The sequence below is a fragment of the Thamnophis sirtalis genome, unplaced genomic scaffold (genome assembly GCF_051295495.1).
Source record: "Thamnophis sirtalis isolate CommonGarterSnake01/CBP01778 unplaced genomic scaffold, rThaSir2_p1.2 scaffold_10, whole genome shotgun sequence".
NCBI classification, from domain to species: Eukaryota; Metazoa; Chordata; class Lepidosauria; order Squamata; family Natricidae; genus Thamnophis; species Thamnophis sirtalis.
In genome coordinates, this window is record NW_028261390.1 from 57653040 (window position 1) to 57679882 (window position 26843).

At 35.2% G+C, this 26843-nt stretch overlaps 1 protein-coding gene across 1 annotated transcript in view; it reads right to left on the reverse strand.

Moving 5' to 3' along the window:
• Nucleotides 1–26843, reverse strand: part of FSTL5 (follistatin like 5) — a 356407-nt gene that overhangs the window by 117583 nt on the left and 211981 nt on the right. The window contains exons 5-6 of the mRNA XM_087724670.1: nt 25716–25912; nt 17720–17840 (exon numbers count right to left, since the gene is read on the reverse strand). Coding sequence (XP_087580796.1) covers nt 17720–17840; nt 25716–25912 — 318 coding nt within the window. The remainder of the gene's footprint in view (nt 1–17719; nt 17841–25715; nt 25913–26843) is intronic.

The following is a 26843-nucleotide window of genomic DNA, read 5'->3' on the forward strand; positions in this document are numbered from 1 at the left end:
TTGGGAAGGGAAGAGAACATAAAGATGATCCATGAATATTAACATACAAGTACCCTTGGCACCAACTAACTCTATAACGTGGAGATTCACTTTTAAATGTTGCTCAGAATCAGTGGTGGGATTCCAATAATTTAACAACCGGTTCTCTGCCCTAATGACCATCTGGGTATGCAGGGCTCGGTGGTCATGTGACTGGTTGGGCGTGGCCAACTCAACATCACTCATGTCAATTGGTGCTTCACCTTAGCTGTTATAATGTAATAAGGATTAACTGGAGAGGCAGTTTCTGTAAGCAAGGCAATAAAGATTATGCTAGAAACAACACCAGAATGTTTCTTTCCTGCCTTCCTTACAGGATTAGCCCTGTAAAGTGGGGAAAAAACAAAAGGAGATTTCTTCCAACAACGGGTTCTCCCAACTGCTTAGAAAGTTAACAACCGGTTCTGCCGAATGGGTGCAAACTGGCTGGATCCCACCACTGCTCAGAATGTATATGTTTAAAACTTGCTTTTATTTTCTTACTAGCCTTAATGGTTTTAAAAGTGGATTAACAAACAAACTCAAGAATAAATGAATTAGAAATCCATGGACAACTTTTTGTCTTAACCTCAAAGTAGTAAGAATGATGTAGGTTCAAGTTTTCTTAGAATCCATAGTGAATGTTTTAAAAGAAGGCACTGCACTCCCATCACATTCTTATTCCATTTTAAAATTTAGAAAAAGTTTGCTGATATTGTTTAATATTTTTTTCAGCCTCAGGGAATATGCAAAATGGTATAGGAGGAGCCATGCTGTCACTATCTGAAGTCAACTTAAAATCTGAGGAAGTAGACAGAGTAAGCTGAGTTTTACATCTTTTAAACTTATCCAACTTGGCATATTCAGAAGGTCATTGAGGACTGAGAAGGGATTGTTTCTTTGGAAGAGGGCTCATGCCTTCTACTAAGGTGGACAGATCTAAGTGATGATGTGTCCCCTCCTGAACTCCTCCTCTCTGGATGGATATTAGGCAAATAAACGTCATTCAATTTCCAGTCTTCCCAACAAAAGGAAATATATGAAGGAAAAGATATAAAGGAAGTTATGCTGCAGACCATGTCAGTCGAGGATTTTAGGAACAGAGTTTCTCTGCTCCTGCCTGCATTTTGTGAACATCCTTCCCCCAAAGATGAGGAAAGCTCCCTTGACCTGCAATACTGCATTCTGATCACTGTGCCACCCTGGCTTAATTATAACTATTCTATAATTTTAATTCTTTAACGCTAATTTTAAGGTTAATTTTTAAATGTGAATGCTAATTTTTCTATGTTGTTTTACTTCTTGTTTATACTATACTGTATATCACATATTTTAAATCGTGAGGGAACACGCAGGAGCCATGGATGCAAGACAGATCTTTATTTCAAACAGAGATGACAGCGATTCCAACTTCCCTGTAACGGCCAGGGTATTTATACGAAACCCAGAGCAACTGTCAAAATGACCAGCCAATCAGGGCTGGTAACTGGCTAGCAACAGGCTATGCTGCGTCCACATAGATAAATAAATAAATAAATATTTTGTTAGTTAGTTACTTAGTTAGTTAGTAAGTAAGTTAGTAAGTTAGTAAGTTAGTAAGTTAGTAAGTTAGTAAGTTAGTAAGTTAGTAAGTTAGTAAGTTAGTAAGTTAGTAAGTTAGTAAGTTAGTAAGTTAGTAAGTTAGTAAGTTAGTAAGTTAGTAAGTTAGTTATTGTAAGGGGCAAAGAGAATGTCCCCTGGTGACAGTAGGAAGAATCACTACCAAAGAAAAAGTCAGGTAAAAGTCCAGGAAAGATTATAATGTGAGTAAATGTTTCAGATAAGAGCTATCTTTTCCATTGGAATCTACCTATAGTCCTGTAGGATCTACTTCTAGAAAGGAATGGTTTATGTTGCTCCACATCATGGTATTAATACAGAGACAAGAGCCAGGTAGCAATTTCTTTACATTGCTTTACACTAAACTCATCCTTATGATCCTCTTACGCTGTCTTGTAGGGTGGTGGCAAAAACTGTTGCTACATATTTTGCTACAAATTTGGGCAAAAAAAAATGTGCAGGTCATTTTACCCTTTTCTTCTCAGCATTATGTAAATATATTTTTGTTGTTAATACTAGCTGCCTATTGATATTAGTTTATGTAATGTATTTATAATGTATTTATTGTGCTTAATGTGTTAGATTTATGTGAACCACTTAGAACTAATTAAATGAGTATACAAAAGAAAGGAAGGAAGGAAAGAAGGAGGGAGGGAGGAAAGAAGAAGGAAGGAGAAAATATACTGGCTTGTATTTTTTAATAAATTATAAAATATACTACTTGATCTTCCTATTAAATCAGACACATTTAGGTTGCCTTTGAAGAACTTCTTCTGGATTAAGCTGAAAACATAGAGGCCTGCAAAATGAATAGCAATGGACAGCTAATTTTTATTCACAAAATTTTCCTGACAAATATCCACACTTCCATCAGGATGAATGAAACAGAGCAAAATTTGTGTTTCAATGAATTTGTAGTGATTGCCTTGTACCTTTGGACCTCTACTTGAAGTTCTTGGGTGATACATAAAAGTGTGGTTGAGTTAATGCAAAGATAAGTACAACTCATCACTAACATCCAAAATTCAACTTTGGACAGCAACTTTAAATCTGATTTCCTACTGCATTTGATGTTATTCACATTGATTGAATGCCTTAAAAATCAAATTTTGTTGTCTGCACCGTTTTTACTATGTTCCAGTAACTATTTTCTAGTAAGACCAGCTGAATATAAGACTTCTAAACTTCATTCTAAACCAATCAAACAAAGCTAATAATACCCCTTCAGACTAACAGATATCTATGTATATATAAAATTATGTAACTATAATTAAATGGCTGTTTAATAAAAAATAGATTACTTTGAAAAGATATACAATATCAAAAATGTGATATACTTTAAAAATCTAGATTAAAATGAAAAAAGAAAACATAATTAAATTCCATACAATATAATTAAATGTTTGTACTTTTAATTTGGTCCACAATTAGTTAAATTTGTTGTTGTTAAAGTTCATACAGAATTATATGGCTTGATTTTGCTCTCCAGTAATACAAAGCCAATTAAACATTAGCTTTGATTACTGGAGACAAATTTCCGATGTCTTTAAATATCATTTCTTTCACTATCTATAATGGAACCAGGCATTCTCAAAGCACGTTTTGGAAGCCTTTGGACTGACAAAACAAACAGAAAACTAATCCTTTGATTTTCTTTTAAATGAAAGATAAAACTAATTAGAATGCTTACTTCTGCTCCTTCCAGATCAATTTTTGTCTGCATGCAGTGTGATAATGGAATCATGAGCCATAAACAGATCTAGGCAATCAAGCTTCAAGAGTTCATATTTCATCTGACAAACAGAACAACTACTATCAAAGAAACCTACACACCAATTGAATCTGTGCTTTAATGCTTCAGCTTTGGAATTATTTATAATAGGGAAAAAGAAAGTTTCCATGATTCAAATTTCCCTAAGTGTAATTGGCTGTATTTTCTGCCTGTAAGTATAAGTAGAGGAAATAAGAGAGAAGTTGAATATCTCACCCTTTGCAATCTACAATGGAAAGTACAAAAAACAGATGTGGTACTAGGTATTGAATTCTCATTTACCTAGAATCACAAAGACTAAAATTTCTTACAAAATATACAGAGACTGATTTACTTCTAATATATAGCTTGTTTAGGCTTCAATACCAGTGTAAATTGGCTGAATAAAAACTGTTGCATATGAAAAAATATAACTGCTGTTTTGTAATCTTGTAAATATTTGTACTGGTGCAACTATTAATACTTTCATCTGCTGGATAAACACTGAAGTATTATTGTGATTAGGAAATAATAAAAGAAATTTGGGTATTGAGGAATAAAAACTGAATGTTCTGTGCAAGTATTGAAGAAATATGTTTAATAGTAACATACTATAAAACAAAAAAGGTACAAATATTAATTTATATGTTACCAAAAACTTTATAGTTCAAAGTCACATAATTTATCCTGAAGACATGAAAGGACAACCCAGAAGTAATTTTTTTAAAAAAACACTCCAAAATATACCGCTAAGAATGATGAATAAACTGATAACAATGAGGTTAAAATAGTCTTTTTTGTAAAAAAGACTGTTCGTTAATAATTCAGCTGTAAAACTTGGTAGATGTTTTTAGTCTTTAATAGCTAAACCTATCATATGAAGAAAATTATTTAAAAATATTTCACATAAAAATTCCAGATAAAATAAAGAAACTTCTCCATTCTTGAATTATAGATTTTTCAACTTTAAAAGGAGACAAGCTTAAAGACAAAGAGAAAGTCAGAACTGTTCCTAACAAAACCATAGAGAACCATCTTTCTGTTTATTGATCATTTGATTTCTGGAGAGAAAATAAGATTTAAGAAGATTGCAGGTTGCCCAGAATCTATATTGGTAATAAACGGAATGTTATGCAGCTGAACCAAACATTCTCAGAAGAATTAGCTTTCTCCCTATCTAGAGAAAGTACCTGTTGTTCAGAATTCCATTTTTAACCATTTTCTTTATAATAATTTTAACCGTCCCACCAACAAATCAGCAGCAACCGTATAGAATGGCAATATGTATGTTAAGCAGCTTTCAAAAGTTATTTTGGAAAGTATAAAGCAGACATTAAGATTCTGAAACTGTTAAAGGTTCTTATTAATTTTAATCTTTATGTTGATTTTTACAAACTTTACAAAGAACACAACGTATCCTGTATTTAAATGTCAGTTCAAAAACTAAATAGGAATAATTGGTTTTAAAGGGTAATAATCGCCTACAAAATGTATTTTATACTTTCATATGTTTATTCAAGTGAAAAGGTGAATTTATGCAAAAAATTCCATTATACGTTTGTTATGTTTACTCATGACTAGTTCAGGCAAAATCATTTCACTTAAATGTCATCAGTTTACCCTACTTTTCCATAGTCATTTTGACTTAAGCAATCAGTTGCTTAATGACTTCATGGATGCCAAGTTAAAACTTACATTTATAAAAAAAATGATATGAAAAACGGATATGAAATCCAAATATTAACTTCAACATTATAAATTCAATCTTAAAGATTCCCCCCCCCAAAAAAAAAACAGTCAATAATGAAATGTCAACACTAGAATAACAATTGTCACATCTTAATACACATGGTTTGAAACAGAGAAATAATATATACTTAACTTGCAGAGAGGGGGGCTTCCAAACCTACATGCATGCATGCCTACATACATACATGCATTCATACATATATTTCTTAACCTTAAATATCAAGGCAAAATCTTCAGGCATGTACTGGATAATTTCGCATATGAAGCTGGTTCATATACTTCTAGCAATCTGAAGACATTCTTTATGAAAAAAGGCTGAATTTGGAAGGATGAGGCAGCAATCAGCTGACAGGAATATCCTGTCCTCCTATTCATTACACATAGGTATCTGCTATATAGGAGTCCTTATTGCCAAAATTGTGTCTAAAGTGAGCCTAAGCAAGGCAGTTAAGTGACTCCCCCATTTAATGAACTTTCTTGCCACTGCAGCTGTTCAGTTATAATATGGTTATTAAGTGAGTCCAGCTTCTTCATTGACTGCTTGTCAATATCTTACAAATGATGATCAAATGACCCTGGACACTGCAACTATCATAAATACATCCCAGTTGCCAAGCATCCATATTTTGATCACTTGACCACAGGAATGCTGCAATGGGAGTAAGTGTGAAAAATTGTTACTGTATAAGTGTTGTGGTCCATTGGCAGCCTGCTCTGCGTCGGAGGCAGAGAGGGGGCCAGGGCCATCTGGGAGTTATATGCTGCCTCCGGAGCCTCCAGAGTCGGATATCAGCAAGTCAGAAAAAAGGGGGGAGCCTGTTCCCAGTGCACGCATGCGCAGAGCTGCCAGAAGGCAAGAACAGTTAAGACAAAGGGGACGACTCGGGAGTAAGACTTGGAGGTAATTGACCCATGTCCCATGGTACATAAAGGAGAAGCAAAAGCACGTGAGCCTTGTAGGAAGCAACTTTGTTCTGGTCGGTTTACATTCTGAAGTTCCGTTTTAACTCTGCTCCAAGTGGCCTTGCAAAGCTAGTTGCCAATTAGGTCTTTGGCAGTGTTTCAAGGGAGATAAAGGTGGGTGCTTATCAGCCTTATCCCAAAGAACTGTGATAAACTTCTGTTGGACTCTTTACAAACCACTTAAGTGATGGAAGCCACACAATGGTATTTGCTATTGGCCTTGGAAGACAGGAGAAAGAACCTTTGCCAGGCAAACAGTCAGATAAGAGGCAACCTTGCCCACAACAGGAACACAGGGGTGCCAAACATTTCAGAAGGGACCTTTCCTAGTTTTTCAGATTGAAAGGACAATGGAGGAGAAATGTACTTCCAGATTTTCAAAGTTCTGGTCGTGTAAACCAGTGGTGGGATTCAAATAATTTAACAACTGGTTCTCTACCCTAATGACCATCTGGGTAGGTGGGGCTTGGTGGTCATGTGACTGGGTGGGTGTGGCCAACTCAAGGTCACTCAGGTTGATGGACGCTTCGCCTTAGCTGTTACAATGTAATAAGGGTTAACCGGAGAGGCAGTTTCTGTAAGCAGGTCAATAAAGATTAGGCTAGAAACAACACCAGAATGTTTCCTTCCTCCTTCCTTACAGGATTAGCCCTGTAAAGTGGGAAAAAACAAAATGAGATTTCTCCCAACAATCAGTTCTCTGAACTACTTAGAAAGTTACCAACCGGTTCTCCCGAATAGGTGCGAACTGACTGAATCCCACCACTGGTGTAAACTTACAATAAAGTAGAATTATTATGGGTGCCTTTTGTCTGGACCACCTTGAAAGCCCGAGAGTACATTTCTGCACTTTTTCCTTTTCAGCCCCCCAAAAACTAGAGAGAGTTCTTTCTCCAACACCTGCAAGGTTGGGTGCAGGAAATTTGGGAAAGAATATTACAATGCTGCTTTTGTTTTTAACCAGGTATTTAAGATTTTTGTGTGGAAATAAGGTGCTAAAATTGCTATGAGTAGATGAAAAATAAACAAGTGACTAAATACCATTAGCTGAATGAGCTGGAGTCAAAACTTTGGATGTGAGATCCAGTGTAAGAAAAGTGACTGAAAAGCTATATTAATATAATTGTTAAAATAGAGGAAATGTTTTTTTCCTTTATTAAATGTCACTTGTTCTTTGATTATATATTATTTTCTACAGGATCATGCCAATAGACAACATTGCATTTTTATTTTTATACTGATATTTTTGAAGAAATTGAAATTGAACATGGAAAAATGACAAACAAATGTACACTATAAGAGCTAAATATAATGATCATACTGGAATATCAATTAAAAAAGTGTTGTGGCCGTTGGAGCTGCAAACAGACTCCACCAGTGAGCGGCCTTATGAGTCAGCTCTGGAAGAGGTGGAGAACCCTGGACAGGGTTCTGACTCCGAGCAGGGCGCAGAGATGCTGGTTGGCCACCAGGAGGCACCTGAGGCATGGAGAGCAGTGAAAACCGAAGGAAGTATGCTCCGGACGTCAGGCCTTGGAGCAGTGATGAGGAGACAAGGGAGGTGGCTCTGGGTGCCTGGCAACGCTGGACAGATTGAAATAGAGAACAGCTACGCAGATACAAAAGATAATTGGACCCAGGTAATTGTAATTAGGCTCCTCTCAAGATAGTATTTAAAGATAGACTCTGGGAGGAGTCTGGTTTGCAGGATTCAACTTAAGTCTTAATGCTGGAGAAGCTGTTATCTGTATTTGTCGAAGTCTGAGTTGCTGCCAAGGTTCTTATCTGTTTGTTGTGCTTTGGCTTTCAGCCACCGAGATTTATGTTTCCTGCTAATAAAGTGTTGTGGAATTCCAGCTAAGATTGTCTCAGCATTCGTTACTGGATGGAGGAGGGGGTCAGAACACAAAAGCATACAAGGATATATCCAACTGTTTTTCCCATGATAGCGCTAAGTTAATGTGAAATTATATGTGCTGCATGCTATGTTGTGACTAAAGCCGACCATTACTACTTATTTAAAGTTCTGTTGTTCCTTCTTTAAATGATCCATTTCAACAGTCCTGAGATACTGTAAAGTAAATCAAGAATAAAGTGCTGGATGCAAATCTCCACCAAAGTAGCCAAGCCACTGAGTATTGATAGACTGCTGATCAACATTATCTCTGTGAATGATTTAAATGAATGCATTTTAGTGATTAAAGATTATGACTTAGCAGTAAATAAATAAAATATTTTCATTTACTCATTTGACAGGCTAGTAGGAGACCAGATACAAGTTATGTCATAACTGATAACAGAATATCAAACTCTTCTATGAGAAAAGTCTAATACTCCTTATGAGCTTTTAACAGATTATGCAGGTAAACCATGTTTTTTATTATTATTAGTCTAAACAACGAAATACAGAATATAACTAAATTGGTGAGCTGTTTGATGAACGTGTACAAAAGTATCTAAGCAAAGTGGGCAAAGGCTAGTTCAAAGAATTAAGTCCTGATCAAGTAAAGAAAAAAAAATCCTAGATAAGAGGAGGAAGAAGATAAGTAGTAGTTCAAAAGAGAAATATACAGGAGGAAGGTGAAGCATATATAGATATTTACACTCTTACAGCTCTTATCCCACTGGAGAAGAGCCTAATGCTGAGAAAGACTGAGGGCAAAAGAAGGGGACGGCAGAGAATGAGGTGACTGGATAAAGTCAATGAAGAACTTAAATGGACTCTGGGGGATGGTAGAGGACAGGAAGGTCTGGAGGAACATTGCCCATGGGATTGTGATGGGTCGGACATGACTTTGCAACTAACAACAACAAGCTTATTCTCAAAGATCAACCACCACCTTAGCTGTTCTCTTCATTAAATCAAGATTTCCAACAGATATGCTTTGTTTTGCTTTCATTGTTATTGTTGGTAAGCTGGCATTCATATTATAGTGCTCAAATATACTTACTATTTTAAAATGAGTGTCATTAGTTTTGGAAATGAACTTTGTAATTTTAGAAATCACATATTTGAAATTATATATTTGGGCCTATTAAAATTCTTGCAAAGCTTTTAAATATTTCCCCCCCCAAAGAAAGCATATGTTCTGTAAAATGCACATTATATTTTCTTTGTATTCTAAGCAATATTTAATGAAATTGTTTTTAATATATAAAATACATATGGTTTGACATTTAATTTTTAATAAAGCACATCTCCTCTCCCATTTTGATCTAGAGATGAAGATGCCCAACTTTCTCATCAAAAGAATTAAGCATTATGTAGCGGAAAGAAGGACTTTCACAAACCAACTACATGAGAGACTATATATTTCCTTAGCAGAGGCTAACCATCAATGATAGATGGTTTGTCAAAAAACTGTTTAGCTTATTTATTAACTTTATTCTGCATAATTTCAGATAAATTGGTTGTGCAAAACATATATCAGACATAAGTACTGGAGAACTGACTTTTTGAAAGTTGTCATACTGTTTGTTGACATTCATAGAAAAAAAGGAACTTCAAGCTTCTTTCTATTTTGAAATCTTTGTGTCAGATGTTCTGAGAGGACTAGCATTTAAAAATAGAAAATAATAATAATAAACCTCTTTTCTGAAAAACATCCCAAGAGCCTAGTTCTTCGGCTTAATAACAGCCATATATAATTGTGTAAATATATCATAATTGATATCAGTGCATTGAGATGAGAATAATTTAAACTATCAGAATTAATGCATAGATATAAAAATCAAATAAGATGAAGACCAATGCAGAAGTACACTAATATGTTACAAATAGATACAGAGACTGGAAGTTATGACTAAATATATGAACAACATTTTAGGTTTTAAATATTTCTTACTTCTGGATGCGAGAAGCTTTTGTTGTGGTTACCTTAAATCTTTAACCAATCTTCAAGATTTAATAATTGCAAAATATTATTTTAGGGTCAACTGTTACCTTCAGTTTACTGAAAATAAATATTTTATTTTTCTATGTTTTCTTTTTCAATAATAAAATTGAAACTCTTATAGATGATATGTAATTTTAGCATTTTATTTTTTTAAGAAGTGGCAGAAGGCTGAATGTGGGTATTCTGTATTTTTCTCTTTTAATCTTTTCCTGGCTTTAATTAAATCTTAAAGACTGAAAGTGCCGCAAGAGAATTCCTGCCATAAGGCTTTTTGTTAAGGTTATGATGTATAAGTAACCAATTTTGCCACAAAATAGAAAAGAGATATACAGCAGAGCACACACACAGAAAAATATTCAAACATCTACGTGCTTATAAACACACACATAAATACACACAAATGAAACTTTAAGCACTGCTAGAAGGGTTTCTGAAGAATTTTAAAATGCCCTTCAATCAGACAAAAAAGAAAAAAAGGAAAGGAAAGAAAACAAAAAGAAAAGAAACCTTGCAAATAAACAATAGGTTTAGTATTCGTACCGAATTCTCAAAAATTCTTTTCCTCTCTCTTTCTGTATCTCTGACTGTATGCACATATCTGTGTTAAAATGAATATTATGTATCAGATTTTAGAACTAAGGCCAGATTTTTTAAAAAATTATATACAAATAAGTAGAAATCCGGACCCTTACCACCCTTCCGGCCTTCCGCAAAGAAACTAAGACCTGGCTGTTCCGGCAGGCCTGGGGCTGTTGAACTATCCAGCCCCCTTCGAGGTTACGACTGTTGTTGTATTTTAAATTTCTGTTTTCTATTTTTATTTTTGTACCCCTCCCCTTCTGATTGTTAGCCGCCCTGAGTCTTTCGGGAATAGGGCGGCATACAAGTCAAATAAAACCTAAACCAAACCTAAGAAATGCAAAAAATAATTCTTTGTAAAATAGTAATGAATGGCATTTTTTAGATTACATTTTTATCTGACCTCTATCTGCTTTTCAGAAAACATGTTAGAGATAAATGGTATCAGGGGATAACATTAAAAAAAAAAGTAATATAATTGAGTAGGGATCAGATTTTCTTCAAAAATAAACACTAAACTCAATTGAAGTCTGAACTTTAAGATGAAGGATTGCATTTCAAAATTCTGATAATGATTCAATTCAATGTTCACCCATTAGCTCTAATCAAATATATATTTGCATAGTTACAGATGAAGACTAGAGGTTGGGGGAAGATCATGGGATAACCAAGAGCACCAATACTCAATAGCTACCTCGTTTCTTCTGGAGTCCCTGGTCTACTGTAAAAGAAATAGGAATATGGCATGCTGCAAAGTAAAGAATTATTCCCCAGCATAACATTTATGTGCAGGAATGCCCTTGGGCTCACAATCATGGTATCCTGTTATTTCAATGGGATAACAGAGAGAGAATTTTGTATGCGTAAATTGTGCCTACACAATCTGCTTAATGGATGTTTTGTGAAATGCCATGTCCTCCAGGTCAATTTTGTGAATAGGCAATTCTTCCATGACAACCATTTTATGCATGCCCACTACATGTTCCCAAACTTCTAAATGTCGCCCAGGCTGAAAAGGTCACCTAAAGATTTAATGTCCTTTTTCTGAAGTCTTATCCACTCATAAAAGGCAGGCAACTAGCCTTCCTTTTTACTTAAATACATTTTTCTGCCCACAGCAAAAGAGCAAAATACGATCCCGTGACATCAATTTCCAACTGCCTCTGAACACGAGCATTTGAGGTGCACTTTGAAATAGTTAAATTTCTTACAAGTGGTGAATTAGCATCCACCACAATCATAGGAACTATTCTCCATTACCCAAAATGGATAGCTCATCAAAATAATATCATCACGTAATTAGAACTCTGCAATATTTCAGCTCTGAGTAAGACAAGCATTTCAATGGTAGAAAGATATTGACAAAACTAAAATGCCTAGAGTGAAAAAGGAATAATGCCCTTTTGGGGATTAACAGCCATATGATAACCATTAAACATATGAGCTTTATTAAAAGAAATATAGTTTTGAAGACTTATTTCCACCCTTATTAGAATAAATCTGTAGGTATTAATTGTGGGCTAAGGACAGATTTTATTTTATTTTAACAAAGGTCATATAGGGCAGCAAACGTCACGATTTATTCTCATATTCACTTCCTATCACGAAGATATAAGTAGTTAATCAGTAGTTACTGGAGGTAACATGTGAGTCACCAAAATTAAATACAGAAAATGTTATTTTTTTTCTAAAGCTGAATATTCTGCTTGCAAATAAATGAGCAAACTAACTTATGGGTATCTATTTGCTATGCCTCATATTTTCAATGCAATAAACAATTTTTAAAAGTACCCTTAGACTCTGTATTTGTGTGTGTGTAAGTGCACATATATGTGCATGTATGAGAGAGGGGGGAGGGAGAGAGGGAGGGAGGGAGGGAGGGAGGGAGGGAGGGAGAGAGAGAGAGAGAGAGAGAGAGAGAGAGAGAGAGAGAGAGAGAGAGATTCTATTTATTTCCAATTTATGGCACAGACTGGAAATCCTGTTAATGTTTTTCTTCACTTTACATGGAATCATTTAAGGAATGTTACCTGCATTGTCTATGATAACATCTTGCTCACATTCATTTAATTCAATCCAATCAGTTCTATTCTTGCAAACCTTTTGTTTCCCAATTTTTCTATAGGGCTGTGGAGCTACACATACATTTCTAATATATTTAAATAATCACAGATTATACACATTTCTTTCAAGCATGGTACAATTTCTCCCTATGGTCCTCTGAGGGTTACTTTAGATCAGGCCTGTCAAGCTGGCAGCCAATAGGCCGGATTCGTTCTGCTCAGGCCACACCGACCCCAGATCCGCAAAGGGAAAAAATGTCACGATACATCACAATCTGACCCGTGACACAACAGAGTTTGAAACTCGTGCTTTAGATCATCACTGTGAATTTTTACTTTGCAAAGATTTGCTTTCTGCTGCAAATTACTTTTCTTCACTGTCAAAATGACTGCACTAAATGCCACATAAAACACTAAAAGCCTGAGTGGTCTTTCCAAATGAAGTATTAGTGTACATCTATTTGGACATGAAATAAAGTAAGAAAAAAATAAAAATCTATTGTTACTTTTAATTTCATATGATAACTATAAGCATATTGGTTAGACATCAGCATGGCCTCTCTCTCTGACATATGTTAATTCATCCCAAGGACACTCTAAAACCTGCATCATATGGAACCCCAGTCGATGGTTAGCTTAGCTTAGCTCTATTTACATTCAGCAATGCATTGATATTAGCAAAATGTATATTTTCTTTTCAAAGAACTGAGATAGAGAATGGATCTAGAGAAAGAACAAAAATGAGAGTAGATATTGTCTACCTAGTCCAGTAATGGTGAACCTTTTTGGCATCAAATGCCCAAAGCGGGGCGCACATGCATTCTAGAACACTTGAAACGCTAGAAACCAGAAGAGCATCTGGCGATGGCACGCATGCCCATAGAGAGGACTCTGCGTGCCACTTCTGGCACACATGCCACAGGTTCAATACCTAGTCAATACACAAGAAAAATTATTTCCATCTTACATTGATTTAATCTCAGGTTCCTTATTTAATCTAAAATAAAGCACTTAAAGGAGACTGAAATACTTATTTTCCTTGAAATCTCTAGAGAAACGTTCAGTAGAAGCATCTGCCTAAAATGTTCTCTTTCAGAAGTTTGTGTTCAGAACACTTTTATCTGAAGTCTTAAATTCACTTAGTATGGTTCTTTATATTTTTTCCAAACTTTTTTAGTTGAAAATGATTGAATGGTGATAGCTAACCCCAGGAAACGTCTTTCAGTAGTTGTTCTTCATTTTTTAAAGGACGTTTCCAGCAGAGATGGTGTTCAGCAGGTTTTGACCCGTTCTTTAAAACCAGTAGCAGAAATTTTGAATAGTTGGAGAACCGGTAAATACCACTTCTGACTGGCCCTACTCACATCTATTCTCTGTCTCCCGAGTCCCAGCTGATCGGGAGGAATTGGGGATGTTGCAGTAACCTTCTCCTGGAGGGGTGAGGGAATGGAGATTTTACAGTATCCTTCCCCTGCCACGCCCACCAAGCCATGCCCACAGAACTGGTAGTAAAAAAAAATGAATCCCACCAATGCTTTCCAGTAATATGTACATTACACTAACCACTCACCATTCATTCATAGAGTGTAGGGCAATTGCTTATTCCACATGCTCAGCACACATCTTCACTATGTAACATAGTGAACTATGACTAACAACCAAACCGTTGATTGCACAATTCAAATAAATTGACTGAAGTGCAATTTTTTAGAATTAGAATAGGAAAATATGTGAATAGAGTACACACAGTTCGCTCTACATGGGGCAGCCCCTGAAGAGCATTCGGAGACTTCAGCTTGTCCAGAATGCAGCCACGCGAGCAATTGTGGGTGCACCCCGGTACATCCACGTTACACCTATCCTCCACGAGCTGCACTGGCTGCCCATTGGTCTCCGGATACGCTTCAAGGTGCTAGTCAAGGTGAAAGCCCTTCATGGTATTGGACCTGGGTACTTGAGAGACCGCCTGCTGCCAATTACCTCCACCAGACCTATTAGATCCCACAGAGTAGGCCTCCTCCGAATCCCATCTATCGGCCAATGCCGATTGGCTACCACCCGGAGGAGGGCCTTCTCTGTGGCGGCTCCGGCCCTATGGAACGAGCTCTCTGTGGAGATTCGGACCCTCACCACCCTTCAGCCTTCTGCAAAGCCCTTAAAACCTGGCTGTTCCGACAGGCCTGGGGTTGACGAGTTCCCGTCCCCGCTCGAACTGTGTGGTTGTTGATTGTTTTTGAATTCTTTTGTAGTTGCTTGTTTGTTGTTTTTCCCCTTGTCTGTATTCCCTCCCTTTGATTTGTGAGCCGCCCTGAGTCCCTCCAGGAATAGGGCGGCATATAAATGCAATAAAATCCAAATCCAAATCCAATTCATATTATCCTTGCTAAGGTCTTTTTAAAAAATGCATAACTTCTCCTGAGAAACAAATGGTTGATTGAACTTGTCAGGAAACTGCCTAAGGAGATGCATTGTACATTATCATAGTATATGCAAATATATCATAATACATAAAATTAAAGTTTCACTTGAATGCACCTTTCATATAGATTCCTGGGAATAAAATGAAAGTGATTTGGCATTTCCTTTTCCCAGGATGTTTTTTTTTTCCAATTTCAGGTCAATTCCTACAGGTCCTGGAATTTCCTAGTAGTCTCTTATCAAAAGAGTAACAGGTCTGCCTTTCCCCCCCAAACTAGGCAGTATGAAATAATGATGCTAAAATAGTTATATATCTTTTTTTTTTGCTACTCTTACCAGATAGTCCTATACTGCCAGTGCAGTATTGTTTGCTGTTTCTATGTAACTATAAAGACTCTCGGTCTGTGTCTTTCTCTGTCTCTCTCTGTCTGAGTCTGTCTGTCTGCCTGCCTGCCTGCCTGCCTGTCTGTCTGTCTCTCTCTCTCTCTCTGTCTCTCTCTCTCTTTCTGTTGTCTGAAATGATTTGATTTATATCAGTGATATTATCACATAATTAACTATGATTGCTTTTATTTTAATCCTTCAGTTCTGAGGGTTTAGATAGCCAGAACTGAACTGAAATGAAGCGGTATAAAAATTATTGCCTTTTGGTGTTAGTTTACAGTTTCTTATTTTTTTTCCCTTTATTGAACTGCACATGTCTCTAGGGAAGATGTAGCATAGAACCACATACAACACCATTTATAAGTTTATTTCTTCATCTATGAGAGCCGAGGTGGCCCAGTGGTTAGGGTGCAGTACTGCAGGCCACTTCAGCTGACTGTTATCTGCAGTTCAGCGGTTCTAATCTCACCGGCTCAAGGTTGACTCAGCCTTCCATCCTTCCTAGGTGGGTGAAATGTGGACCCAGACTGTGGGGGCGATATGCTGACTCTGTAAACCGCTTAGAGAAGGCTGAAAGCCCTATGAAGCGGTATATAAGTCTAACTGCTATTGCTATTGCTATCTACAAAATGTAAAATCCTATTGCTTAGAGATTCTAAATCGTGACAGTCCCAGAGTCATTTTCAGTTGTGCTTCTTATGAATTTTCTATCTATAGTTGATAGCCAATTCTCTAACAATTGTTTTGTTAAAAAAAAAATTCAAATATTAATGAAACAATACTAATAATTAATCATGATAGTTACACATTCCAATCATGTTTAAAAATAAGTTAATGGTCTAAGAATTTACAAAATATATGTAAAAGTGAACTGAACATTTGAATGTTTTGAATTTTAAAATACCTTTTTATGTTAGCAGATTTCATATTCTTCCAAAGGGCACTTTTTTCATTTTTTTTCTATGCTACTGAATCTTTTTAAAATAATGATCATCAAAAATAAACAAAGTCTTTCTAAATAAAGATTGTTTTATATAATCTGGGTAAACTGTAGCTGTTGCATTGAAGCCTAAACTCACTACCTAGCAGTGGTGGGATTCAAATAATTTAACAACCGGTTCTCTGCCCTAATGACCATCTGGGTAGGTGGGGCTCGGTGGTCATGTGACTGGATGGGCGTGGCCAACTCAAGGTCACTCAGGTCGATGGGCGCTTCGCCTTAGCTGTTACAATGTAATAAGGGTTAACCGGAGAGGAAGTTTCTGTAAGCAGATCAATAAAGATTAGGCTAGAAACAACACTAGAATGTTTCCTTCCTGCCTTCCTTACAGGATTAGCCCTGTAAAGTGGAAAAAAACAAAATGAGATTTCTTCCAACAACCAGTTCTTCGAACTGCTTAGAAAGTTAACAACCAGTTCTCCCGAATAGGTGCGAACTGGCTAAATCCCACCACTGATACCTAACAACGTTAAGCAAAGCAAAGCAAAACAAAACAAAATAAAACAAGTCAAAGCAGCCTGAAGCTATTTTTTTAACTAAAAAAAAAACCAGGCATGATCAGCAATGACTACTTAACTATATAACATTATCTTTTCCCCAGCAAATTATTGTGGGTCCTAGTCTCAATGCAGGGACACTATATTGCGTGACGCATATATTTGAGAAATGAAGAGGATAGCTGCTGCAGTATGAATCAATAATTTACCTAAATGATGGGAAGAAAATGAAATGATAGAACCTGAACTTATAAAGAGATAGAATATCGGCTAGTTGGGAAAGATGAACATAAATATGCTGTGTTTTGAAGTAGCAACATTTCGCATACAAAGCAACGTTATTAACCTCTGTGTCATTTTAAAATATTGATAGTAAATAGAATTTCATTTTTAAAGATAAGGATAATGCTTCAGTTGAGGGAACATTTCTTCAGTGAAAATAGTCATTGAATTGCTGTGGCTAGCGTATAAAGAAGTAAGGCATTCCAGTCAAAATAGACAACAGCAGTAGACACAACATCAGAGGAAGAGACTACTTTCAAATTATAGAAGGGAAACACACTTAAAGATGGAATCTGTAATGAGAGGCAATTGACCAAATGTCTTTCATTTCTGCTCAAAAAATACTTGCTGTCCCATTTGGCAGCAGAACAGCTGGGCTGTGCAGATAAGTACTAAGACTTAAAATATAGAAGAGCTTCCATTGCAATAGGATTCAACTTCAGTATATGATTTGTAACAGTGTGTGTAACATTTATAAAACTAGTAACTTTGTATGGAATAAAATCAGGAATTATACTCACGGAATGCTCTATAGAATTCTTCCAGGCCAAGATGCTTGTCACTATTATAATCATCATATTTCAACAGATCAAAAAGAGAGCAGTCAGACATATCCTTGCCAAGTTCATCTTGTTTTATTACCTGACAAGAGAATTTGTAACCATGAAATTACACTGGAGCTCAAGGAGTTGAATTGTATAATTAAGTATTTCTAATATCATTTAACAGATCAGATTAAAGATGCTGAAGGCCAGTGAACTAGAACTATGTAAAAGCAGAGATTTCAAGTTATTTTGTAATTATAAAGTATACCATTCATTATATATATATTAGCCATTAAGCCACAGGTCTCCTCCTTATCAGCTGAAGCCAGGGAAGAAGGTATATATTTAGAGTCACAACCCCTGGTAAGCCCCAATTATGGGAGGAAGCTAACTGCTTCCATCATCTGTCAATCGGCTCGTCACAAGAGTCCATCACGACAGAAACCCAATATTTTTACTGTTGCCTTTGTAAACTTTGTGTTATAATAGTGTTATAATATTATATATATAATATTATCCTTGCCAAGTTCATCTTGTTATAATATAATATTATATATTATATTATATTTAATATAATATTATAATATAATATTGTGTGTGTGTGTGTGTGCATGCTAAATTTATATATGCTGGTCTTGTATTCGGGTCTAAGATCTTACACGGGAAAAGACCTGAATACAACAAGAGTAGCATACCTACACCCATGAAAATCCATGAAAACAAATATATACATACATACATATCTACATACATATCACAGACACCTAGGTATATGGTCCTGTTCATATACAAGAGGTAAAACAATAAAATATTAGAAGTATTCTGGGTGGTTGAATCCCCTCCTCTCTCCTTTATCCCCAAATTAAGCAGTTTTGTCTTTTTCATATATATAAAAAGAAACTCTATATATGGACAAGGAAAATGAGCAAGTCAAACTGAAAAGATTTATCACAGATAAATCAATACACTTTTCTCCGCAACATTCTGAAAATGGTTGGTTACTTCTCCTCTTTTTCTTTCATCCCCTTGCCCTTTCAGTCTAATCTGTAGTTCTGGTATTCTTTGGTACTGCCTCCTCTAAAGATTGAGCTGGCTTAATTTAGCCTCCAAAAATAGTGCCATATATAAGGTAAAGGTAAAGATTCCCCTTGCACATATGTGCTATTTGTTCCTGACTCTAGAGGGTGGTGCTCATCTCCATTTCAAAGCTGAAGGGTTAGGGTCCGTGGTCATGTGGCCAGCATGACTAAATGCCAAAGGTGCACAGAACATTGTTACCTTCACACTAAAGGTGGTCCCTATTTTTCTACTTGCATTTTTATGTGCTTTCGAACTGCTAGGTTAGCAGAAGATGAGACAAGTAACGGGGGCTCACTCTGTTACGCGATACTAGGGATTCAAACCACCGAACTGCTGACCTTTCTGATCGACAAGCTCAGTGTTTTAGCCACTGAGCCACCGCATCCCTTATTAGTGCCACATATAAGAGGCCTATATTTGTCAGGGGAAAAAAAACAGGTCAAACCATAGATTTCATTCAAATTGTATTCATTTTGATTTTGACTTTCTATTTGAATCAGAAAATCAGTTTAATTTATATAAATTGTAAAATCAAATTGGTCTGATTTTGATTTTCACGAGAAAACCTTTACATATGGAGATTATTAGTTTGGAAATATCCAATGGGTTGATTAATTTGACTTGCCAAAAATTTGATTCACTCTTGAATGGAATCTCAGCATGATTCTATCAAATATTCTACAATCCTGATATTTATAACTTCAAATATTCAAAATAGTTTGAAAGCTTCAAGCAGCATTCATTTGTCAATCGGATTTCTATAGCTGTTATCAATAATTTTTTAAGTTGCTGCTTCTTTTCCTGAGATTGCAAAGTTGTCCTCTATTCGAGTCAGGAAAGACACTGTGATTTAAGCAGCTGCCAACAAGTGATACCCTATTCTTAATAAGAAAAATACTATTATAGACTTTGTTTATTCTGTATACAGGGCCAAGATTTTCTCTTTCCTTTGTGTAATCATGTTTTTATTGGTGGTTCTAATTTATTGTTCCTGTCTTCAATCTTTATAAACTGGTCAGAGTTGTTGATGAGTAGGTAACCTTGGAAATGTGAATAAATAGATAAAAATGAATGTTTTAACCAGAATGCTATTCTTTTTTTAAACAATATATTTTTGATTACAAACTTACTATTCAAAAACAATGGCAGAAAGAGATTTCTAAATTAGTTGGGCAAGATTTTTTTTAAAAAACCTGAGAATTAAGTACAAAGTTCTGTCTGATGCTAAAAAGTATTCTCTTTATTAACGTCTAGGCTTACTGGATTTAAAAGCTTGCCACCTAGTTTCATTAAAAGAATAGGTGGTGCTGAGAGATAAAAAGTTATTGGGCGTGGAAGGGAATTTTTAATGGTCAACATCATAAAACAACAAGCCGCCTCTTAGTGACATTAAATATAAATAAACAATATATACATTTATCCCTTTCTCAGGAATCTTTTTAACATTAACAATGTTTTTAAAGAAGATCAGGCAATCCCAAAGATTGTCAATACCTTTCTGATACCAGCAGCTGGTTATAAGCAGAAAAAGCAATTGTCATATTTACGTTAGGTCTGCTTATCAAATATAGAGGCATGTCAGCAAAAAGAATGCAATAAAGAATGCCAATAATTTTAGATTACTAAAGATATTTCTATTATAGCAATTCAGGTTCATTTACTTTATATAAGCATATAAATCTACTTTCTCAAGAGGCAGACTATGTTTGTTCAATGATTCATGGAATGAAAGAAAAGAGAGAAGATGCAGATACAGTTTCTGCAAAACGATGTTTCTGTAGAGTTCAAAAGGACCATTAAGATTTTGCAACTTTGACACAGAGTGATTGTCTTGTCTATCTAACATGGCCTCATTAAGAGAGAGCATGGAACTGCTCATATGGGTAAACCTTTATTCGCTGATCACATGAGGTAGAAACCAACTGGAGACATGGCTGCACCACTCCTCTCTGAGAGACCTAACTTCAGTTTCAACCTTGCAGCAACAACACTTCAAGATCATTCAACTTGTATTCATGTGAATATAAAGATTCCCATAAATTCCGATTAGGTGATCCAGAGAAGTGGGATTTCCTTTTTTCCCCAGAGGTTCACTAAATATTACAATGTGTTACTAAAGAACACTGTGGGGTTGTGGCAAGATTAGAAAATAATATCCATAAAAATAATGCTGAGTCTTCAGGATTCTCTGACACTTAAATCCATCAAAATCATCCAGTACATAAAATAATGCAGGCCTTATTATGGAACTGAATTCATGATCAGTAAATTAAAATACTATGATTTTTCCACCAAATCCTCCACGAATCCACCTCAAAGCATTAAACAGTTCACATTTGGCATTATAATGAAAGCTGAGTGTACATTTATGCAAGAAATTGTACCTGCTTCTATATCGGAAAGCAAGCAAGAATATTTGTCATAGTAAACATTTGTAACATAGAGCGAATAAGTGATTTGCTATACAGTAATAGGAATAACTATTATGCTGAAGATTCTGTCCTGATTGTATACTAATTAATCATTATAAAATATTAGAGTGGATTTATTTTAGATTTGCATCTAACTGGATAAGATGACAGGAATCATATTACTTACACCATATAACTCATAATGCTTATTAACCAATTTATTAATATAGTATGCTTTGTAATAAATTAATTTGTGCCTAGTCACAAGTAAATTAAAAGGCAACATGACTTTGTAGTAACAAAACAAATGTGAGTCCAGACTTCCATTAACAGAACCTAACAGCTAAAATTCATACAAAATCCACAAAATCATGTTTTATGTGTTATGATGTCTGTCTCTAAATCTGTCATCTAATAAATAAGTAGCTCTAAATTAGTTCAGAACTGAAGAGCAGGGACTATTGTTTTAATCAGTTCTGTTGATACCCTGAACGTTAGTTTGAACTCTTTACCTTATAATGCAATTCTCTTTTAATATGCTTTTGCCAGCCCATTTGGGGGGTACTTTACTCAGAGTTTACATTTTCCACAGGAAGAATTATATAACTTTTCTGCTCATTCCTTGTTAAATGTAGCACTTGTAATGCAGATGATATAATAGCTTGATTATCTGTAGCTGCAGAGATTGTTTTCTAGGCCCATGAGAAGTGAGTCAGATTTCCTTTGACAAAGAGGGGTGTTTTTTTCTTCTTCATATAGATGAAAAGGCAACCCAATTTGTTTCAGTCAGATGCTTTGTATTGCCTTGAAAGCTACACTGGCACTTTCAATAGCCAGAAGATATTTTCACACATGCATTATACATGAAAGAAGCACCTAATAATCAGTAGTGTCAATTGGAGCATGTGAAACACAGGCTTATTGCTTTTTCACTTCACTCTTGGAAGTGAGATGGCCACACTGCTTCATGAAACAGCTCCAAAGGGCTACTTCACTCAAACCTTTTTCCTAAGTGAAAACCCTTTATGAAGTCTGCAAAATCCCAATATCCAGTACTTCCTACTACAATTTCAACCTGAAATCTTCAGGATTACTTAATATTGTACCATTTTAAGTCTAACTTGAAGTTATTTTTCCAGTGGTGGTTCTTTTTCTACTGGTTGCTAATTTATACCATAAATATCTGTTTTCATTAAGAATTTTTATTATTTATTTATTTATTTATTTATTTATTTAACAACAGACTTTTCTGCAGTCAGACTCCTAGTGGCTCATAGCAGTTCCATTTTTTAAAAAAAGTTAAATCATATTTATCGCTTAAATACAATCACAAACAAGAAGTAAAACAGATTTTATGAATAAAATACAAAGACAGAAACACAAATAAAACAATAATAAAACAATAGGAAAAAAAATCACTCAATCATCCATTAACAGCAACAATCTATCCTTTAAATGCTCATGAAAGAACTTTATGATTTCAGCACTTTCCAAAATGATAAAGGTGAAGATATCATTCAAATAATGGAGGTATTTATTTCAATTTCAATGGTGGAGCTATTACTGTCTATCCCACAATTTGTATTCTGACTATTGATGAATGGACTAGATAGGTTGAACCCTGCTACAGTCCTAAATGTATTTAGGTCACAATCCATTAAAAAACAATCATGAATTGTAATTGAAACATTAATAGTAGACAATGAAGCACTTGCAACATTCGTATTATATGATTAAGACAGTTCTTATCCACCAATAAGTGTGAAATACTTTGTTTTTCACCAAATAAAACTATTCTTCAGTGGTACAACCATCCAAAAATGAATGGCATCCAACAGTGAATGTATTAAATAGTAAATCTTGATAACTTTCAAGGTTTCTAATGTTGTTTATTTATTGTAACAAATACTTAATTCGATAGATGCAAATAAATTCAAAATTGTGATTTAGGCACATAACATATTTCATGAAGTCTGCCTTCATAAGAAGAAGATGGATAGTTTTTCAGACAAACTTAACTGACCTTGTGGACCCCAAAAGAGCAGAAATATGTCTGCTCTTTTGGGGTTCACTAAAAGCCATTATCAATAAATATGCATTTCATTTTATCACCAAGAGTTGGGCATGTATCTGTTCCACCAAGTTCTTTTGTATTCAAGATATCAGCAGATCTTGCCTTTGTGCTTGAAAAAAATTACTTGAAAATTTGCAATTAGATAGGTAAGATAGTAATTAGGAAAATGAAAATGGCTATACAAAGCAAATTTCATTCTGGGATGTTCATTCTGATTTGTGGCATCTCTCAAACAGCACAATTAAAACCCCAGATTTCCTATAACTGAGTAGGAAAATATTCATATGATGGTTATAAGAATTGCAATCAACACCCATAATTATGTATGGAACTCAGAAGAATTTCAGTAATTTGTCATAAACCAGGAGTAGGAGAGATATAATATATTGGTATTGCTAGTATCCAATCATTTGAATGAGGATACATCTAGAAACCTTGGCAGTTCCTTCTTAAATAAGGAGTAAAAAAGGCAAGATATGAATAGTTCAAGCTTGGGAGAAGTTAGATTCTTTTTTAAAGATTGAAGTGGGTTTGTATTGGACTTACATTGGAGAAACAAGTTAACTTCTCTCTTTTATTCATTGTTTATAGCCAAAATGATTTTTAAAAATGAAAGTTATTCCATGTATAGGTCTTCAACAGTTGAAGATGAAGAAGAAAGGTGATGCCAACCACCCGGTGACCATAGGACAAAAGTTATACACGGTCCTAAATCAGGAATGTAACAATTCCTATAGCTTTCATTGTTAAATGGAATAACCCTAAGAAGATAATAATGACTGCAACATGCTTTTGATTTAAGATAAGCTATATTTTGTTCCTGAACCAGAGTGAGGTCACAGCTCCCTTTTATTCAATTTTGTATTGTTTGGAACATGAATAATATAGGATGTTATTCTATGTAATCTATGTCAAGTTTATTTTAAAGTTTATATTTTGATCAGGGACCTCTAAAAGTTTGCATATTTTTAATTTCCTCTTCCAGGATAAGGGTAATTAGAAAAAAATATTCAGATGAACCAGTCTGCTCTTTCCCCTTTCCAGAAAATAAAAAGTAATGTATTAAAACTCTCCACATGATAGATCCATATGACAGATCTGTCAGTGCTGTGGTTTCATAATAATGTGTTTGCTATAAAGGACTGAATTCTAAAGGACATTGCTTGATCCTGTTATATCTAAATTTACCTGCAGAACTCAGCAAATATTTCTCATGCCTGACTTTTAGCATTACTACTGATTTTACTATTTATTCTGTTTGTATAATGCTGCCAATCTTGTAAAATAATATATTGGATTTGTAGTTTATACCCTTGGGCAGAGGTGGAATGACTACTATTTGTTTGAGAGAATAAAGATGGATTTATTCTCCAGTGCTTTCAGTGAATTAATTATCTACAGGACTTCCCACTGTTTATGCAATCAGAAATTTGTATAGATCTGTTTGCTCCAATCAAAGACACAAGAGTCCTGATTAAATTCCCATAAAGACATTTAATAAACAAAAAAAATGCACCCTGAGAAAAATATGTTCAAAAATGTTCAAATAATAATTGGAACTGATTCAATAAAATCCTGTAATTAAACATATTATTCTGAATCAAAACATATTTTCAGATTTTGGCTTGTTTTCATATAATAATTTAAACTAGATTGACTCAAAATGGAATTAGATTCTCTCCTGGTATGTTAGATACAATTTCTAAAATCTGTGGTTAATTTAAAAGACTGGAAGCTTTGGGGAAAGCAAGTAATATTAGTAAATATTAGCAAATAAAAAGCATCATTTCTATGCATATATTTATCAGCTTTAGGAATAATATGCACTATATTCTTTCATAGTGCATTTGGGATAATGTCTGAATCAGTCACAGTCATGTATGCTGATTTATATAATCCTTTCACAGAAGGAAGATTAATGAAATCAAAGATATGTGTAAATGCATATGCTCTCACACACTACACATACATCAATAATACTGGACTGAATTTCCCATATTTGATTTACTAATACATTGAAGCACTTTTCACCCAAAATAAAATGAAAGAAAGAAAGAAAGAAAACTCCAGAAAAGTTTAAACTGCCATAGCAAAATGAACAAAGATAATTGTGACAAATGAGCATTAACTATGTTTTTAGTTTTCTGTCCTGAACGTTTTTCCAAAATCAGAGACTCAACAGCGTCACTTGAGTCTCTTTGTGAGACTTTTCTGTTTTTCAATGTTTTAGTTTATTCTTAATATGAAAAGTAATATTTTGTTTTGTTAAGTTTCCACAGAAATAGTACTACAAAAAAAAAATGAAGACAGTTACAGATGCTACTAATCTCACTTGGAAAAGTTAATTTTTTTCTTTACTGTTTTACATGTAAAATTTGTAGCAATGAATATGTAATTGAAATATTACCTGTGTTAGTTCATTACTATCTACAAGTCCATTGTTGTCTGAATCATAATATTTAAACATCTGATCCACCAATAATTTCTTCAAAGCGATTTTATCTTCAGTAATGCTTTCTTTTGTTTGTAGAGTATATTTTCTGTTCTGTAGATCCAGCAGGAAATTTTTCATCTTCTTGTAATCAATGGAATTGCAGTTGTCCCCTGTCAAAACAATATCACGTTTAATGGTATCACACCACTTTTAAAAAAGAACAGTTTTGTTACAGGTTCTTTTAGCACAAATATTACTAATATATTTTCAGTAAAATATTATGAGACAGAAATTAAAACAGAGTCACTTGACAGTTTGATAGCATATACATTTAAAAAATAAAATAAAATAGATAGTATGATTGGTCTAATCGGTTTAAAAACTGAACTCCATTTACAAATTTGGATGGCCCAGGATCCAAAATGTCCAGTCAGCAGCTCAACATATTCCAAGGATACTGTAGGCTAGAACCATTTTAATGTGTTTAGTTTTAAAGTTTTACTATGGTATTTGTTCTGACCCCCTTCTCCATCCAGTAATGAATGCCGAGACAAGCGTAAATGGAATGTCCTTTAATAACAAGACACCAAAACCTCGGTGGCTGAAAGCCAAGCAAAACAAACAGATAAGGATCTTGGTAGCAACTCAAACAAACTCAGGCAGCAATAAACACAGATAAGGCTTGGCAGCAATCCAGCCTGCTGAGCTCACAGTTCTGTCCTCCAACATTCAATCCTGCGTTGACTTCTGCAAGAGGGGCGTGTCACAAGCAATCTTTTTTATAGTCTGGAGAGGAGCCTAATGACCATCAGCTGAGTGCAATTACCTCCTGTAATTGCGTAATTGTTCCTGACGCTGAGTAGCTTTTCGATGGTGTGCATCCAGGAACAACTCACTGCTGGCTTCTGGATCACTCTCCCTTGTCTCCTCCCCACTGGTCCAAGGCTCATGCGCCTCCTGGTGGCCAACCAGCCTCTCTGCGCCCTGCTCGGAGTCGGAACCCTGTCCAGGGTCCTCCACATCCTCCAGAGCCGACTCATAGGCCCCCTCGCTGTCAGAGTCTGGTGGCAGCTCCAATGGCTCCTGCTGGGCCACAATAGG